This window comes from Musca autumnalis, unplaced genomic scaffold, assembly GCF_047663935.1.
Source record: "Musca autumnalis isolate F117 unplaced genomic scaffold, ASM4766393v1 scaffold_5, whole genome shotgun sequence".
NCBI classification, from domain to species: domain Eukaryota; kingdom Metazoa; phylum Arthropoda; class Insecta; order Diptera; family Muscidae; genus Musca; species Musca autumnalis.
This window is the reverse complement of record NW_027412088.1, coordinates 98,688,962-98,707,691: the sequence shown is the minus strand read 5'-3', so window position 1 is coordinate 98,707,691 and position 18,730 is coordinate 98,688,962. Positions and strand designations below refer to the sequence as shown.

Genomic DNA, 18,730 nt, shown 5'->3' with positions numbered 1-18,730 from the left:
AAAATATAAAATTTATAAAAAACCCAAACATTTTTAGATAAACTGCAAAACATGAATGAAAAGTAAACGGTTTAACGACTAGTATACATTCAAATCATAGCAAATTTTCTCGTTTCTTTTATTGCAGTTGCATTTCGTGTCCATTGTTTCAAATTGGCACACAAATCTAGAAACAAAAATCAAATGCCTGCCAGAAAGTCTGTATACCAAAAAGTTTTTTTGGCAGGTCTCTCTCTCGTTAATTTTGAAAATAGAAAAATTAACAAAATGTACAGAAAACACCAAAATTGTGAGAAAAAATAGAAAACACGAATGAAAATAATATAATTTAGTATCAAATAGATATCTGAAAGATGGACAAATATATTTTTCAGTTCATATCAATTAATTTTTCTCGTCTTTGGGCTGAAACTTTCTTTAAAATCAGTAAATAAAAAGTATGCAAATATGAATCATGTTGCTACGAATTGTGTACCATGTCGTATGAACGCGTTAATTCGAGTATGTAATTATGAAAGCGAACAACGTGATTCAACTGCTGGTATGAACATGGCATAACTCATTTTTTGTATATTCCTGGTCTGTTCCAGTACTGCAAGAATCTACTATTTTTTTCGATTTCATGAAGGAAAAATTGTTATCGTAGTAAAAATAGCTTCTTGCAGGTTCTAGAACAGGTATTCTTGTTGGTTCTGAAACAGACATTTGAGCGGGGTACACACGATCAGCTTTGACTGTCAGGGAAAACATTGAAGCTGGAAAACCATCGATATACCCAATAGAGCTGGCAAACCATCGATATTCCCAACATTAGATATTTTCGATATAATGTTTTAAAATATCGATTGCTATCGATATTATCGTTAAGTTGTCATCGCCATTAATTTGGAGATGAAAACGGCGCAAATGTCAATGATTTTCTTGAAATTATGCAAAAGTAGTTCAAAGAAATGTAAAGGAGAATAAACAACTGCTTTTTTTTTTTAAAAAAATTTAAAAAAATACATTTTATTTTACCGAAAAATGTGTACGTGTGACTACAGACTTACTTTCTTAAACACATATAACCGAAAAGCAGCGAAATTTCTATTTATTTCAATGGATTTCAGTTTAGGGGTTTTTATTCCGATAATATCGATAGGCAAAACTATCTATCGATATTGAATTTTTAAATAATAATCGATATTATCGATAGTGCCATCGATTTTTTGCCAGCTCTAATACCCAACATTAGATATTTTCGATATAATATTTTAAAATATCGATTGCTATCGATATTATCGTTAAGTTGTCAACAACATTAACTTGGAGATGAAAATGGCGGAAATGTCAATTCTTTTCTTGACATTTTGCACAAGTAGTTCACCGAAATGCAAAGGAGAATAAACAATTGCTTTTATTTTATAAAAATATTAAAAAAAAATACTTTTTATAATACAAATTATCCTTCAGAATGTTTAAATAAATTATTTTATTTCCTTCGATAAAAACAAGATTCCCTACATCGGAAGCACCTATACAACCTCATACCATAACAGAGTCTCCTCTGTGCTTTACGGTTGGAATTGTGTGTTTACTAGGCATTTACACCAGACAGTTTGTCTTTAAATACAACTCTGATTTACTAACACATACATACATTTGTCTTTTGTCTCTTAGCTGTCCATCATTTTTCACAGACAGTAAGGAAGACAAATTTTTGGCATTTTTGTAAAAATAGGTGAAATAATAATGGAAATGTGTTGAAAACAAAATAACATGGACATAAACAAAATATGTGAACGGAAAACAAAAATAAATCGAAGATTTTCATTCAAAATTTTAAAACTGTTTTTGCAGTTGTCGGGACGCCTACGTCACACAGGCAAGTTGTGGGATTTTGACAATCAATACATGAAGTCAACTGTCCTGTCATTTGTAACTAGGCGTTTACACCAGACAGTTTGTCTTCAAATACAACTCTGATTTACAAAGCCATACATACATTTGTCGGCTGTCTCCCAGCTGTCCATCATTTTTTCACAAACAGTAGGGAAGACAAATTTTTGGCATTTCTGTAAAAATAAGTGAGATAACAATTGAAATGTGTTGAAAACAAAAGAATATGTACAAAAACAAAATATGTGAACGGAAAACGAAAAGAAATCGATGAAATTTATTCATAATATTACAACTGTTTTTGCAGTTGTCTGGACGCCTACGTCACGCAGGCAAGTTTTGGGTTTTTGACAATCAATACGTGAACTCAATTGTCCTGTCATGTGTAGAAGCAGGGTAAACGCAGGGTTAGGGCCAAGGCCGTATTTGCTGTACTCAAGGCATATTTATACAAGGTAGAAGTGACAATCAGTTGTATTCTTACTTTTTTTGTAAATTTAGTTTTCAAAATGTAATAGGGTCTACTCATGAAATTTGAAACTTCGAAATTTGCTACCATAAAATTCTTCTTTTCACAGTAAACGTGTAATAACAATGACCTACGACAGTTCTGAATGCTCTATATTTACATTTTGATTAAAATTTGTTCTATTTTAGACGATTTTCAACATGTATATATGCTTTTCCCGAACAAATTTTTGGAACGACCCTATTATTCAATATTTATCTTTGACAAATAATTTTCAATAACAACAATGTTGTTTTTGTAAATTTGTTAGTTGTTGTAATTCATGCATTTACCTTATATGAATATGCCTTGGCTGTACTTTTTTATTACTGCGTTGATAAGTCTGTGGTTAGACACACAAATTTCTCGGGAAAGTAAATTGATGGTCTGTTCTAGTACTGCAAGAATCTACTAATTTTTACTACTTTTTTCGATAACATAAAGGAAAAAATGTTATCTTAGTAAAAAATAGTAGCTTCTTGCAGGTTCTGGAACAAAGCATGAGTTTTTTTTGGGAGAGAGCGGAGAGGAAAGAGCTCCTCAATACTCTTTCCTACCCCCTATTGCCTAAAAACTGAATTTACTTTCCCGAGAAATTTGTGTGTCTAAACACGGACTAACTCTAATGACAAAACCACCCTCGGTTGCTAATTCGCCGCGACGAATGGTCAGCCGACTGCTAAATATGGTTGTCGATTATGCCTAACGAAAAAAAGTCGTGTGTGTAAATATTAGCCCTGTTCCTTTACGTTCAAGAATCTTCAAGTTTTACAACTTTTTACTCGAAAAGCGTTGCTTTACTTCAGACACAATACAATTCATATGGGAGCAGTTTTCAACTTTTACTACTTTTGCCGGTTTTACCATTTTCAGAAGTAAAGGAACAGACCAATTGTATAGCAGTTGAAGTCTACAGCTAATGCTAATGTTTTTAGATGCTGGCTTTTATACCCTGCTTAAATTAAATCTTTATAGTGTATACTCCGACCTATTAAATTTTTTAAATATAGAGATTCCCAAATTTTCGTGAAAACAAGGAAACAAAAATGAAGGAAATGTTGTTTATGTTTCTGTTAATTACGAATGGTGTCGTGGAAACGGGCTTATTCGTGTACGTCGTTCGACAAGCGAACAACGTAATTGAAACGCTCGTGTGAACATGACATTAGTATGAACAAGGCATTAGAGAATCGCACTACAGACCACCTTGTTTATTGTACCATGGTACGATTATCGGAAATAAATCATAAAAGTCGAGTTATCGATTAAATCGATTAATCGAAAGTAGATTGCGTATCTCTAGAAGTGACACATTCCAAAAGAGTTTGTGTAGTAGGTGAAACAGTCTTAATTCGTAAAATTTTTTAAAAAAGATAGAAAAAATAATGGTAATATGAAATTTAAATACAAAAACTATAACAACAACTAATAAATAACGTTTAATTCTATTACAGGCCAACTATTCAGAAGATCAATTAGCTGGTGAGTGTTAAAAATGTAAAAAACATGAAAAGTTTCACAGAGAAGAGAAAAAATCAATTGAAAGAACAAGAAGTGAAGGAGGTGGCTCGCATATAAAGAAGTTTTGATCCAACAAGAACGATGTGTGGTGTGTTGTTGATATTTTGGGGAGTTGACGTAAACCAGTTACTTGGGGCCATTTCAGTTGTTTTGCATTATAAATTCATTTGGGGAGTCGGCACTTCATTTTCGGTTTCTTTTTTCATTTTATTGTGGGGGTGAGTGAGTCATTGATTCACGGTAAAGAAGAGCCAAAGTAAACAAATCAAATCACTGTCTTTTTGAAATGTTTTTTTTTATGAACGGACATTAACTTTCCCATATGTAAAACAAAAATTTGGTATCATTGTGCCAGCTCATCTATCTCTTTGTCCAAATTTTACATACAAAGTACAATTGCTTTTGTATTTAGGGTTTTTTTTATTATGCTTTAGTCATCAATAACACACTCGAAAAGTTTCTTGCTGTATTTTCAGTGTTATTGTCACTTGAATTCCCACCTATCTTTGTGATTTATTATTACGATCTTTTGCAAACGATAAACATTTGTTAAATGTTTTCATTGCAAATTGAAAACTTTGAATTTATACGATTTTCCAATGAATTATTGTGAAAAATTAGTGTGTTTTCTGTGTTTTATTTGGCACAATGCGGCTTGGAAATTTATTGCCTTTTTTGTGCCATCTAACAAACACCTTATAAGGTAATGTTTACATTCAACCAAGTCCATGATGTGTTTTTTTAGCTATCCCCTCTGCCTGATCGCTCGCTGATCACTTGGTTGCCATTTGTTTTTTATCTGTTATTGCAGTTGTGTTGCGGTGCTTGAAGCAATTTTATCTCGTTTTTCTTTATTATTATGAATTTGTCACAGCCAATTGTTTGTTCTTGGTATATTACGCAATTGTAACCGACGTCTGTGTTTTTTTTTTTAATTTTCAGATTTTATTCTATATTTTTGCGCTAAACAAAACACATACAGCAATCTTCATATCATAAACTATTAATAATTTATAAACGTTTTAATCTTAAGTTTTATTGTCAAGCCAATAGCATTTCGATAAGGCATATTAGGGGGTTTGTTAGTATTTGTAGTGAATCACACTGGCAGCTGATATTCTATTGAAAAGTTTTGTGGGTATTTGTAATATCGGCGCAATAATTTTTATTTCATTTGATGAATGGATAAACAGATAGAATATTGTATACCCATCCCATTGATCTACTCTATGCTTTGTAATTGGTATTGAGTTCTACAACTATTGTTTGTAAATGAAGCGAAGATTTTTTTGTTTCAGACAGATGGATTATGCGTTTAAATCTAACTGAACCAGCTTCATGTTGTAATCCAATTCAACATCATATAAATCGTGCAGTCTTAAATAAATTCAGTGGGCTCAATATTCAGTTTCTCTGTTTCTAATAACTTCAATCTCCATATGATGAATAATCAAAGTCTACATTAGCTCTGTTCCAGAACTAAAAACTTTTTACAATTTTTACCTCTTTTACACATTTTGCGTTCCCGTACACAAAATTTATATGAAAATCGTTTACGACTTTTACCACTTTTTAAAGTACGGGAACAGGTCAATTATAATTTTGCATTTCCGTTCCTTTTTGTAGTTCTAAATAAAATGACTACATAATTAAAAATATTCCACATTTTTCTATCTTATCTCTGGAATATGTTATTTTCAATGACAAATATCTCGTCACCAATTTTTATTTTTGAATTAGAAGATAATTTTTAATATCAATTGTGATAACATCTAATTGAATCGGAATAATCTTCGAAGATGTTGCAAATTTTTGGAACGAGTCCAGTTAAGGTGCTCTACCCAGATATCTAAGAACATTTTCTTATTGTTAATCTTGATTGTTCTGATCACAACTATGTAATTGTATGTAAAATTCATAAGGAGGGAAGGAATCCATACTTTCCGATGCTGTCCATTAGGGATTATTATTAGGGAACCTGAAATTAGGTAAAAATGTGGAATTTTCCCTTAAGGTGCTGCTAAAAGAAAGACAAGCCCTTCGATAGGTTGCATAGGGAAAACAAAATTAATTTAATTCCATACCATAGGTTGCTGTCAGCCGAAGTTGATTGCTGACAGCCACTTCACTCGGAGACAAGTGATTGTGCTCATCTTGAAAAGAGATAGAAATGGTGGTAGGTGGGCAAAGGAAGGGAGAAAGACAGGAAAGAGGTAGAAGAAGTAGTAGATATAACCCACTGAAGCAATAGGTTATTAACAGGGCTGCTCATGCACATCAAACGGCCTATGTCTTTTGACTGACAGTCTAGGACACCGGTAGAAAAGGTGCTCGATTGTTTCAGTTTCTTCCACATCCTCACACAGCCTGCAATACTGTTGTCCTCCCACTTGCTTTTCAGAGATTTGATGCCACAGCGAGTAATGCCACAGAGTAATGACCCCTATAGCGATTCCGAATTACGTAGTTAGAGAAGGGACCCAGTTCTACTCCCTGAGATTGCCGGCCTGATTAACTTCGATACCTTACAACCAGCTAAGTCTTGAGTGTAGCTTACTGAGTATGTTGACGACGATGCAAAGTAATGGCTCCACACAGTTCTTCACCCAAAGGTCAGAGGATTGGGAGTCTCTTCTTGCCAGTTCATCAACTGTCTCATTTCCATCAACATTGCCAACAAATCTTGACGTCTATTTTACAAGTTTTTTAAGATGGACCTAAAATTTTGAACAGACTAATGTAGGACCCTAACGCCTTTAAAGCAGCCTGGCTATCTACCTAAACCGTGACTATTTTATCTGCAACGTCTGTCACTACTCCTAGTAGTTCGAAGGGCAGAAACAATGGATTTTTCTTGCTTGTGTGGCTTAATTTCTGGTAGAAGAATAAATGAACAAAGCAACCTAGTTCAAATTCGTCTCGGGCTTTCATTATTCTTTTATCAGAAATTAAGCCACGCAAGCAAGAAAAATCCATTGTATTTCACCCTTAAGGCTTTCAGCACTGCAAAAACTTCTACCTGAAAACGCTGCAATTGCCGTTAAGATTGTATGAGCGTATGATGTTCAGTTCTTCACAATACACCAGATCCCACTCTTTATTCCATCTTCGACCGGTGAAAATCGCTAGGCTATTCGGAAGTAGTCTGTCTTGCTCCAATTCACTCCTATCATGGATTATTACATCCGCTATTGTCAAGCCCAAAATATATGCCTAGCATGCGGCACAGCCCCGCACGACACACTGTACCTTTTCAATTGCCCTGCAAAACTAAAGACCTGTTTTACTAAGAAAAAGAATGCGAATGTAAAACACCTAAACTTTGCTTTTCATGGTAATATTGATTTTGTTTTTGCTTCGAAACAACTACAAAATTTGAAAATCATGCATGAGTTTTGTAGATTTTCTTTCGTTTTCATTTTCGTTCGACATAGTGAAACAGGCTGTAACTTTACTAACTCCAGTAGAACTGCAGATGGAACCAGATAAAGCAAACAACTTACAAACATAGATAAGATTATAATAACAACATCCACAAAATCAGGTTGCAAAGTGTTATCTCTTACTCCTTTGTATCTCAGACCAACTAGATACTTACTGAAAAACGAGATATAACATTTTATAGAGGTGATCACAGTTCTGCTTCAGTCTTAAAACTGGCAAAGAAGTGCATAATTGCATTATCGCATCATTAGAAACACCAATAAAATTTACGAAAAAAAAAGTATTTCAATGCCAAAAACTGCCATGTTTTTTTTTTCAAATATTCCTTATATGGCAGGCATAACAATCTAAAACCCAGTTTTGTTTCTGTATTTTCAACCAAAACTCTTATGTGAATTGTCAACAAATAAGGTACACATAATAAATCATTTGATTTTGTAGGCTTTCAATGATTATGAAAACATACAGTGGTGGAGCTTTAAAATGGGATACAATTAAACAAAGGAAATCTATAAATTGAAAATAATTTTGACGAAAATTTTCAAAAATATATCGGAACCTTGCTACTTAGGTATAGTTCCAATCTCATCAATCGTTTAACAACATATTTTGATTTATAATCTCCCACTTGACCTACCCAAAAATGTATGCTGATTCCAAAAAGCATCTCTGAAAGAAATGTTCTTCATATCAAAAAGAACGCCCCAATTATTTTAGTATTGTAAAACCTACCTGTTGTAAAAAAATTGCGATCGATCGTTTTAATATCAACAGTTTTAAATATCTATAGAAAATGTTCTTTTAAAATTGTACATTATTAAAATCTCATAATACATTTTGAAAGAAAATTCTGAAGTTAAATTAAATTTCAATAAATTTTCATCAAAAATTTCAGTAACACTGTGTGAAATTTGGACAACATTTTCTTTAGGGAATATTAAAATTTCGGAGATATTTTTAATGTAAAATTTGTTTTCAACTCTATTAAACTTTCGCATTTTCGGCAAAAAGAAAAATTTTAATGAAATTCTTGTAAATATTTTATAAATTTTTAAAGATACAACAAAATCTTCAGTATAAAATTTTAACATTTCAGCAAATATTTTTAAATTTCGACAAAATTTTCAATAGATAAATTTAACATTTCAACGAAATTTTAATTAGCGAACTTCGCCAATTTCTGAATTGATATTCGGAAAATGTTTCAATAAAAAATTATTAAACTTTTAACGAATTTTCTGTAAAATTGAAAAAAACCTCCAAGAAAATTTAAATAGGAAATTTTGAAATTTCGAACAAATTTTTAATAGGATGTTTTTAAATATCCACAAAGTTTTCAATAAAAAATTTTTAATTTTATTTGAAAATGTTGCCTATTAGGGCCATGGCACAATTACCCAGGTAGTGGCATCGTAAAATTTTGAATATGTTATGTCAAAACTTTATTTATGTTGTTGGGGAAATTACAACAAAAATAATTTTTTATAAAGGGATTTGACTTTTCATATTCGATCAGCTGGTGTGATACCACTACCTGGTAGTTCTGCCATGATTAGGGCTAAGAATATTTTAATATTAAAAAATAAAAAAATAATATTAAAAAAATTATGTTTGTCAAAATTCCAGCATTTTTTTTTTTTTTTTTTGGGATAGCTGTTGCAATTTTTGTTTTTCAAAATAGTCTGGCTTACTCCATTTGTTGTTTTTTTTTAATATTTTAAAACAACTAATTTATTAGTGGAGAAATTTTGGCATTGTTCGCCAAGGGGAAGGGAAGACTAGTTTCGATCCTTGCCAGAGGATCTCATCAGTTTCCTTGTTTCTTGTTTGCGGATATTCTCCACCAATGTTATTTTTCAATAACTTCTTCAACAAAAAAAACTTTTTAGACCCAAAACATCAACCGTCGGCTCGAAATATAAAAAGAGCGACCAAAGATTTTCAATAGAAAACTTTTAATTTCGACATAATTTTTAATAAAAATTTTAATTAAATTTCGACCAAATTTTCAATAGATAATTTTAAAATATCGACCAAAATTTTAATATAGCAATTTAAAATTTCATTTTAATAGCATGAAAAAAAAATTTTCATGAAAATTTCAATAAGAATTTTTTAAAATTTTTACAAAATTTTCTATAAAAGAAATTACGAATTCAATAGAAAATATTAAAAATTCAATAAAATTTCTAATATATACCTTTCAACAAACTTTTCAATAAATCATTTTAAAATTTCGGCGAAATTCTATTTTTAAAATTCGAGAAACTATTCAGTACGAATTGTAAATGGAAATTCAAGGATTTTTTCAATAAAAATATCGACAATATTTTCTGCAGGAAATTTTTCAATAAAACTTTTAACATATTTTATTGAAATATTTTAATTTTCGTCAAAATTTTAATGAAAATTTAAGAATTCGACAAAAATTCAAATTTTGTAGAATTACTAAAAAATATGACTATAATTTCAAAACAAAATTTTTAAATGTCGATCAAATTTCTTTAACAAAAAACTTGTTATACCCAAAACATCAACCGTCGGCTCGAAATATAAAAAGAGTGACCAAAGATTTTCAATAGAAAACTTTTAATTTCGACAACATTTTTTTAATAAAAATTTTAATTAAATTTCGACCAAATTTTCAGTAGATAATTTTAAATTTCGACCAAAATTTTAATATAGCATTTTCATAGCATTTTAAAATTTGCAAAAAAATATTCTCCACCAAAGTTATTTTTCAATAACTTCAACAAAATACTTTTTATACCCAAAACATCAACCGTCGGCTCGAAATATAAAAAGAGTGACCAAAGATTTTCAATAGAAAACTTTTAATTTCCACAAAATTTTCAATGAAAAACTTATATTTCGACCAAATTTTCAATAGATAAATTTTTAAAATATCGACCAAAATTTTAAAAAAGCAATTCAAAATTTCAATTTCATAGCATTTTAAAATTTGCAAAAAAAAATTCCATAAAAGAAATTAAGAATTCAATAGAAAATATTAAAAATTCAATAAAATCTTATATATATATACAAATGGTGTAAAAAATGTATAGTAATTCATAAAATGAGAACGGCTAGGCCGATTTCTGTAAAATTTTTTGTCAGTTATTCGTATTTTCGAGGAGAAGGTCTTTACAGAAGAAAATTTTGGAAAATCTCTCTGGAAAAGTCGGAAAATTGGAAAAATCGAAAATTGAGTTTTTGTATGAAATTTTATTCCTTAATAGCGAGACGAAGTTCGCCGGGTCCGCTAGTTTCTTATAAATTTTCAATAAATAATTTTAAACTTTCGACGAAATTTTTATTTTAAAATTCGAGAAATTATTCAATACGAATTGTAAATTGAAATTCAAGGATTTTTTCAATAAAATTATTGACATATTTCCTGTAGGAAATTTATCAATAAAACTTTTAAATTTCATCAACATTTTTAAGATTTACATTAAAAATTTTGACGAAATTTAACATATTTTGATTTTTCAAAATAGTCTGGCTTAATCCCTTTTGTTGTTTTAATATTTAAAACAACAAGTTTATTAGTGGAGAAGGTTTGGCATTGTTCGCCAAGGGGTAAGGCAAGGAAGACTAGTTTCGATCCACGCCACTGGATCTCATCAGTTCCCTTTGTTTCTTGTTTGTGGATATTCTCCACCGAAGTTATTTTTCAATAACTTCTTCAACAAGAAACTTTTTATACCCAAACATCAATCGTCAGCTCGAAGTATAAACGTTAACAAAGAAAAGCCTTCAATGAGAAGTTTTTCTTTGGTAACCTAACACAACTCCGACGAAAGTGTTTACGAAACAAAGCAAACCTTCTTCCACTCGTATGTGTCGTTGATTTTTCAACAAATGCACAGCTATCCCAATTAAATAAACGCCACCAATGTTCTATTTGAGAAACACTGGCACGGTTTTGTGTGTTGTTGGTATATAAGCTACCAAACAGCATTTGGGTATGTGCATTTGTTGAAAAATCAACGACACATACGAGTGGAAGAAGGTTTGCTTTGTTTCGTAAACACTTTCGTCGGAGTTGTGTTAGGTTACCAAAGAAAAACTTCTCATTGAAGGCTTTTCTTTGTTAACGTTTATACTTCGAGCTGACGATTGATGTTTGGGTATAAAAAGTTTCTTGTTGAAGAAGTTATTGAAAAATAACTTCGGTGGAGAATATCCACAAACAAGAAACAAAGGGAACTGATGACATCCAGTGGCGTGGATCGAAACTAGTCTTCCTTGCCTTACCCCTTGGCGAACAATGCCAAACCTTCTCCACTAATAAACTTGTTGTTTTAAATATTAAAACAACAAAAGGGATTAAGCCAGACTATTTTGAAAAATCAAAATTGTAACAGCTATCCCAATTAAATAAACGCCACCAATGTTCGAAATTTAACATATTTTATTGAAATATTTTAATTTTCGTCAAAATTTTAATGAAAATTTAAGAATTCGACAAAAATTCAAATTCTGTAGAATTACTATAATTTCAAAACAAAATTTTTAAATATCGATCAAATTTTTAGGAAAATTAAAAACGTGGTTGTTTATTCAATGTAGTCTGGCTTAATCCCAAGTGAAGAAAATATGGCAACGTTTTTTGCTTCTCCTGTAAAATTATTATTTTGTTAGATACGACTTCGGGCATTTATGGTGACGATTTATAGTTACGGATTTCGCCTTCATTTTTTGTTCGTGTATATTTCGTTGAAAAATTTTTATGAACATTTTTCAATTCCATTAAAAGTTTGAAATTCCTTTGATATATTCTTAAAAATTTTAAATTTATACTTTGTTAGAAAAAAAATGGGTTCGAAATTTCATTTGTTAAATTAAAAATTTAAAGAATTTATTTTAAACAATTTTTGAACTATTTAAATTTCGACGAAATTACCTACCTACTCATTTTTCCTTAAATTTGAAATTCTTAGTTCTCATGAAGGGAATTTTGTTGTTCCTTCCTCCCAAATACCTCCTAGAAGTAATTAGCTAATAATTGTTCCACAAACATCCCAGGCGGGACAGGGGAGACTTCTCTCGTAGAAGAAGTAATTGGCTAATATTAGTTTATTCCCAGCCCCCATTTTATTGATTTTCGACTACGCACCCATACAAATTATAACAGCTTTGATAGAACAGAATAAAGAAAAAATCAAAACACAAGCCATAGACGGGCAAATTTGGTATATGCGCTGAAATGTGCGTTCAATAAAAAAACAAACAAGCTTCGTGAAAAACCACAAAGTCACACAACAACAAACAGAGGAAAAGGGGATCACGAAAAACGTCAAATTAGTTGTACAATAACTTGCCACAAATAGGTTTTTTTTTTGTTCTGCGCGTTTGTGGTTTTTTCGGTAGACAGACAAGCAGCAGCTATGCCACAAGCTATGCATTTAGTTGTTATTAAATTATTAAACAGTTACAAAGAGAGCGCAATAAAGAAGGTTAAAAAATAAAAAAAAAACTGTAATTTAATTGAAAAGTGTTGGAAATTATATCAAAGAAAATGTATCTTTATGAACCTGTAGTCAAATATACCTTTACCACAGTCGAAGGTAACTGAGATGACCCAAAGACTTTCATAATCTAACAAAACTTATTTCGGATTTTGTGAAAATAATTACTTTATTTTGTTGTGTTTGTGATTTCCAGAATTCCAAGAAGCCTTCAACTTGTTTGATAATCGTGGTGATGGCAAAATCCATGTCAGCCAGGTGGGTGAATGTTTGCGTGCCTTGGGTCAAAATCCCACTGAATCGGATGTCAAAAAATGCACACATCAATTGAAACCTGATGAACGCATCTCCTTCGAAGTCTTCCTACCCATTTACCAAGCAATTTCGAAGGCCCGTTCCGGCGACACCGCTGATGATTTCATTGAAGGTTTGCGTCATTTCGACAAAGACGCCAGTGGTTTCATCTCCTGTGCTGAATTGAGACATTTACTAACCACATTGGGTGAAAAACTAACCGACGAAGAAGTTGAACAATTGTTGGCCAACCAAGAAGATTCCCAAGGCAATGTAAATTATGAAGAATTTGTACGTTTGGTCATGAATGGTTAAGGAAGGATAGAGCCTCTAAAAGACATGGGATGGTGGGAGCATGGCTGCCAAAAACAAAAAAAAAAAAACTACAATATATCACTTATGTACTTTAACAACAACAAAAAACCTACAACATACCAATTTTTTATACATACATGTAGATGTTTTTTATAACTTATTAATTTAATTACGTTTTTCTTTCCAACAAGTTTTTGAAAACACAAGTTTTTTTGTAGCTAACTCTAAAAAAGTATCATATAAAAGTATTCAATTTCCCTAGAATTTATTAAAAAATGCATTTAACAAAAAAAATGAAAAACAAAATTACTAAATTAAAATTATTTTCAATAATTTGTGTATTGTTTTTGTTTTAAGATTATTTAAAAAATATATACAATCCTAAATATACGTTTGCTCCATTTTTTCATTTCCTCTTTAACTTGTCTAACAACCAACATTTACTTACAATTAATTAATATTTTTTTATAGACACACATCGACAAAAAGCATGCATGTGGGCATATATTTGTGTTGATTTCATTGATGTTCAAACAACAACGCCATATAATAGATATAAACAATTTATTAATTACTCCTCCCTCATTGGTTACTGCACATCCTTGGGGAGCAGCTTTCGTTATTTTTCAATTCAATCAAATTCCCATTCCCAAGTATTATTGTCATTTAAGTTTAAGTCATTTAATTCCTTGTTTAGCTGCAAACTTTCATCTTTTTTTTTTTCAATTGAAAATAAAATTTGAAAAAACGTTAATAACAACATATATTTGAGAATTTTACTTTTTTGCTCGCCTTACCTCTCAGCTCTTCATAGTCGGACACTTGCATTCCAAAACGCTGGGTAACATCCAAAATACTGCTATGGCGACATTGTTTAAAAAAGGAGTGTGACAGGAGTTTTAAGGCAGACCAGCGATTGCCCGGTTTCTTCTCCATACAAATTTCAGTAAATTGATGAAATTCGTCGCTAAACATTCGTTGTAAATAGATTTGTTGGGTTTCGGCAGCAACAGCGGTGTCAGTTTTGTTGGCAGTGGCAATGATATCTAGGTGGTGAAAAAAGGAAGATAATTTGAAGACCATAAAAAGGGGAAAATAACGCAAAGTAAAAACAAGTAAAAAATGTATCCGACAGAGATATCCCTCAGCCTGTGTGAATAGTATTCCGGGAGGTTTTTTGTGTTCCATTTTTGACGTATGTGCCTAACGAAAACAAATGTATTTGGATTAAAGCTCAATGGTGTTGCGGGGGAGGTACCTGAAGGAATGGACCGCGTTGTCCACTTTGGAAGTAGATCTTATTTTGGGAGTCATTCCTTTCGTATAATTTTTTATTTTATTCAATACAAAGAAAGCTTACAAAGCCTATTATTTAGAGCATTTGGACCATTATATCAGAAAGCATGGACTTGCCCACGAAAAACATACAGGCATGTCACAGAAACGAATTCCGATCGAAAGTGGAATTGATTCCGTATTTAGCTTCTTCAGAAAACGAAAAACGAAGAATTTTTCGGAATGAAACCACTTTTGATTTTGCAAACGGAATTGTATTTTTATTTTGTTTAAGTCTGCCACTTTAAAATACTCTAAAAACACTTAGAAATAATTAAAATGTTGTTTTATTAACAAATTTACATTTAATTTCGCATTTAAAATAAATAATTAAGTTTTTTGACTTCACAAAATCGATCGGAATCTAAAGAAGCTAAGACAAAAACGATCGAAATGAAATTTCGGAATTGCAACCATTCCGATCGGAATCTGTGACATGCCTGATAATGTCACTGTAAATAAAGCAGTACCTTCGGTACAAATTTCCAAAGGATCCTCGAACAGGTACCCGAAAGAGTGGATCGATTGGTCCATCTTCGAACAAAAACTATTACTGTACTACGAGAACCAAAGTTTTGATTAAATCTGATACTCCGTTTAAGAGATAGCTTACTCTTTGGGGGAGGTACCAAAAGGAGCGGGCCGATAAGCACCATCTTTATTTTATCTATGATTTGAAGAAATATAACAATATGCAACATTTGGGCCAACGAATCGGATCAAGCGTTATCGTGCGCTCCAGCCACTACACATAGTGGCCGTATGGTTTTTTTTGCAGGCATTTGCTTTTGAGGCATTTTCTAAGGAAGTATGTACTTGCTCCTGAAAAAATGTATACCGACGTAATAGGGGCTTCGAGGAGAACCTATTGCAAAAAATCAAAGCAATTTCGGACTTTTCCGAAATTGTGTGGGAGTTACCCGAAGGAGTGGACCGATAGAGTCCATATTTTAACCTCATGTATGTCTGATAGAAGTTTTATGATTTGCAAAGTATACACCACATTGGTTACTGCCTTCGAGAGTAATCGTGCGCACCATTTTAGCGAACATTTTTGAACTTTTGTATGGCCCATCTTCGAACTTACTCTAAGTTTGGACAAAATATTACGATACTCAACATTTGAACCAAATCGGGTGATTCGTTCGAGTGTTATTGTGTGCTCCAGCCGGCCGGACAGACATTGCTATATCGATTACAAATTGTCTGAAATACATTTCGTACATACTTGGGGTCTAAAACTATTATTTCGATGAGGCACCTTTTTGGTCGTATCAAAGTGTATATACCCTCTTTAGCCTGAGGGTATAAAGGGCAAGAGGCCACAAAACAGTTTTCGATAATTTTCATACAAAAATAGAGAGGTATCTATAACAACTTGTTAATAACAAGTTAAATAGTATCGATCGGCTTTGCAGACAGCAAAATACCCTCAGCCTAATTTTTTAACTTTTGTGGAGGAGGTACCCGAAGGAATTGAGCAATATGACCCATCTTCGAACTTGATCTAAGTTTGTACAAAATGGACAAATCGTTTTGTCCTGTCAGACAGGCAACGCACAAGTCTAATTCGATTCCAAATTGTTTGAAACCTATTTCGTCCAAACATACTTTTGGTTTAAAAGCATTATTTCTTTATTGTTAGAATGGATAATAATCCCTGATAATCTTTCTTTTGGGCTACAGGAAAAACTTTCTTTTATACTCTCAATATACTGTAATACTTTCAAAGGACTTACCAATCATTTCATCAACTCCGGGGCATGTTGAACGATCCAACAGTGTAGGAACATTACCACGTATCTTCTCCGTAAACATAAAAGTGGGCGGTGAATCGGCAAATGGCTCCACCCCATTCGCCAACTCACAACATGTTATGCCAATGGAATAAATATCCGATTTCTCGGTATAACCAAGAAGATTTTGTTCTAAAACTTCCGGCGCTAACCAGTTTAAACTACGTATACTATTAGGAGGTAGTTGATGTAGAACTGTAACCCGCCCACCATGTGATATAAAGCTTGTACAATCACGAAATCCTGTTAATACTGCTTTGGTTTGATTCAGGAGTATATGACTAGCACGAATGGAACGATGAACATAACCGCGACGATGTAAATACTCTAGGCCAGAGAGGACATCACGCATTATCAGGGCTATGAATATTTCTGGGAAACCTATAAGTCAGACAATAAGATTTTCTATTAGTTTCAGTTATAATTTAATTTACATTTCATACCAGTCTTAAAGATGTTCCTTATTGAATCGCGACAACTACCAAAACACATTAGAGGAGAGACCACATACAAATCACTGTTGTTAACAAATGCTGTATGGAATTTATGAAGATTCGGATGGCTGAATAGTCGCATAGCCATAATATCGTCCTGTATACTATCCGACACCTGTTTATCATTTCTATCCAAGTGATATTTTTTCACTGTCACATATTGTTGATTGGGTAAATATTTTGCCATATATACAACCCCATTGGAACAGCGAGATAGTTCTAGTTTTATATCGTAATCTTTGATATTCCAGCCAAACATTGTGATAACAACAATGTTTAAAATAAGTCGCTGAACTGAATCTCTTCCAAGGATCCAAAACTCTGCAAACACAATTCAATAGAAAAAAATCAAATATCAAAAACATATGTTTTCCCAGAGATGGGAGTTTTAAATTACACAAGTAGAAAACACGCAGGGCAATGTGGAGACGTAATTTCACTGCATTTTTGCTGGTGTGGACGTAAAAAGTAGTATGGATAGATAGTGTAAACTACCTCTTAATAACCGCAGGGACGGACAGTAATCATAAAAATTCCTTTTTCTGAAATAGTTTTTTTTCTGAAATAGAATCATGGTAGAACAAAGATAAGGTAAAGTAAATACATACTACAACAAATACAACTCAAGAACAACCACATAGAAATTTGTTTTTGTTTGTAATTTTAGAGCTGGTTTACATTACGAAATTGACAGTTTGAAATCGACTCGATTTCGTAATGTAAACCAGCTATTACTGTCAAAGGTATATGTAAACAAAATAAGGAAATGTCTGTAAATTATTTGAATTCAAAAAACTAATAATTGTTCACATTTGATTGAATATTTTGGAAAACATGAATGAAAACTCGTTATAGGTACTTTACACGATATGTATTTTACATATGGGTTGTCACTTTGCGTATACATTTTGTATATAAAAAGTGGCAACCCATATGTAAAATACATATCGTGTAAAGTACACATTACATTTTCAATTTGAATGTTTCCACATCATTCCATTAAATGCATAATTTCTCGCAGAAAGTAGAATTCTTGCAAACATTTTTGGGGTCGCTGGAAATTCATTGAAAAAGAAGAAGTTAGTTCAGTCTTTTGTTTTTGAAATCAAAGAAGCAAATGTTTATTAGGGTTTTATTGTTTTCAAATTTAACAAAATACCTCACATATTAACAAACGTTGTACCGCCTCTATAAGCGGTGTTTTATTATGCGGCTCGTCGTTCGGACATGGAGGAGGTTACATATCATTGATATGAAGAAGTCTTTCTGGGAAATAGTTTTTTTCGGAATGATATCGAAATAGAAATAAATATATAAAATGTGGTATGGAATTTGACACTAACGTTACAACCCAGTTCAGTCAGTTGTGTATTGCTGTTACCCTTTATTGTTCTACCATGAAATAGAATATTGTTTAGTCCCAATTTACATTAAGCCATTTTCCTTGCGGCAATGTTTCTCGTTCTCTTTTAAACTTGACTCTTGCGTTTATACAAGCAATTCTGGGGCTGGATTCTTGTTCTATGAAAATTTGAAATGAAAAATATTTCTGTTTGAGGATTGCCTAATTTGACAACCCCGGAATTTGTGTAATATGCAATCACACAAATTCCCAACTCAAGGGTTCGTCTTGAGTATGTAAAAGTACTACTTAAGGCCTGCGTACATAAG

The 18,730-nt window shown here is 32.1% G+C and overlaps 3 protein-coding genes across 4 annotated transcripts in view; 1 reads left to right on the top strand and 2 right to left on the bottom strand.

Moving 5' to 3' along the window:
* The window catches only part of Miro (mitochondrial Rho GTPase), a 637,534-nt gene that overhangs the window by 588,541 nt on the left and 30,263 nt on the right, over positions 1 to 18,730 (bottom strand). The gene's annotated exons all lie outside the window — the stretch shown is intronic.
* Positions 3,645 to 14,198, top strand: Mlc-c (Myosin light chain cytoplasmic). 2 transcript variants are annotated; one of them, XM_073991184.1, is made up of 3 exons: positions 3,645 to 3,774; positions 3,841 to 3,868; positions 13,022 to 14,198. In XM_073991184.1, exons 1-3 carry the CDS (start codon positions 3,772 to 3,774, stop codon positions 13,432 to 13,434), a joined length of 444 nt encoding a protein of 147 aa, XP_073847285.1. In that variant the 5' UTR covers positions 3,645 to 3,771; the 3' UTR covers positions 13,435 to 14,198. The 2 variants fall into 2 exon arrangements, with proteins under 2 accessions (XP_073847285.1, XP_073847284.1); XM_073991183.1 differs by lacking the exons at positions 3,645 to 3,774; positions 3,841 to 3,868 and adding an exon at positions 12,711 to 12,924.
* On the bottom strand, positions 13,745 to 17,417 carry LOC141406098 (STE20-related kinase adapter protein stlk-like). The gene is made up of 4 exons (XM_073991177.1): positions 17,009 to 17,417; positions 16,509 to 16,946; positions 14,232 to 14,480; positions 13,745 to 14,145 (listed from the first exon to the last, which is right to left on the bottom strand). The coding sequence occupies exons 1-4, from the start codon at positions 17,316 to 17,318 to the stop codon at positions 14,066 to 14,068; spliced, it is 1,077 nt and encodes a 358-aa protein (XP_073847278.1). The 5' UTR covers positions 17,319 to 17,417; the 3' UTR covers positions 13,745 to 14,065.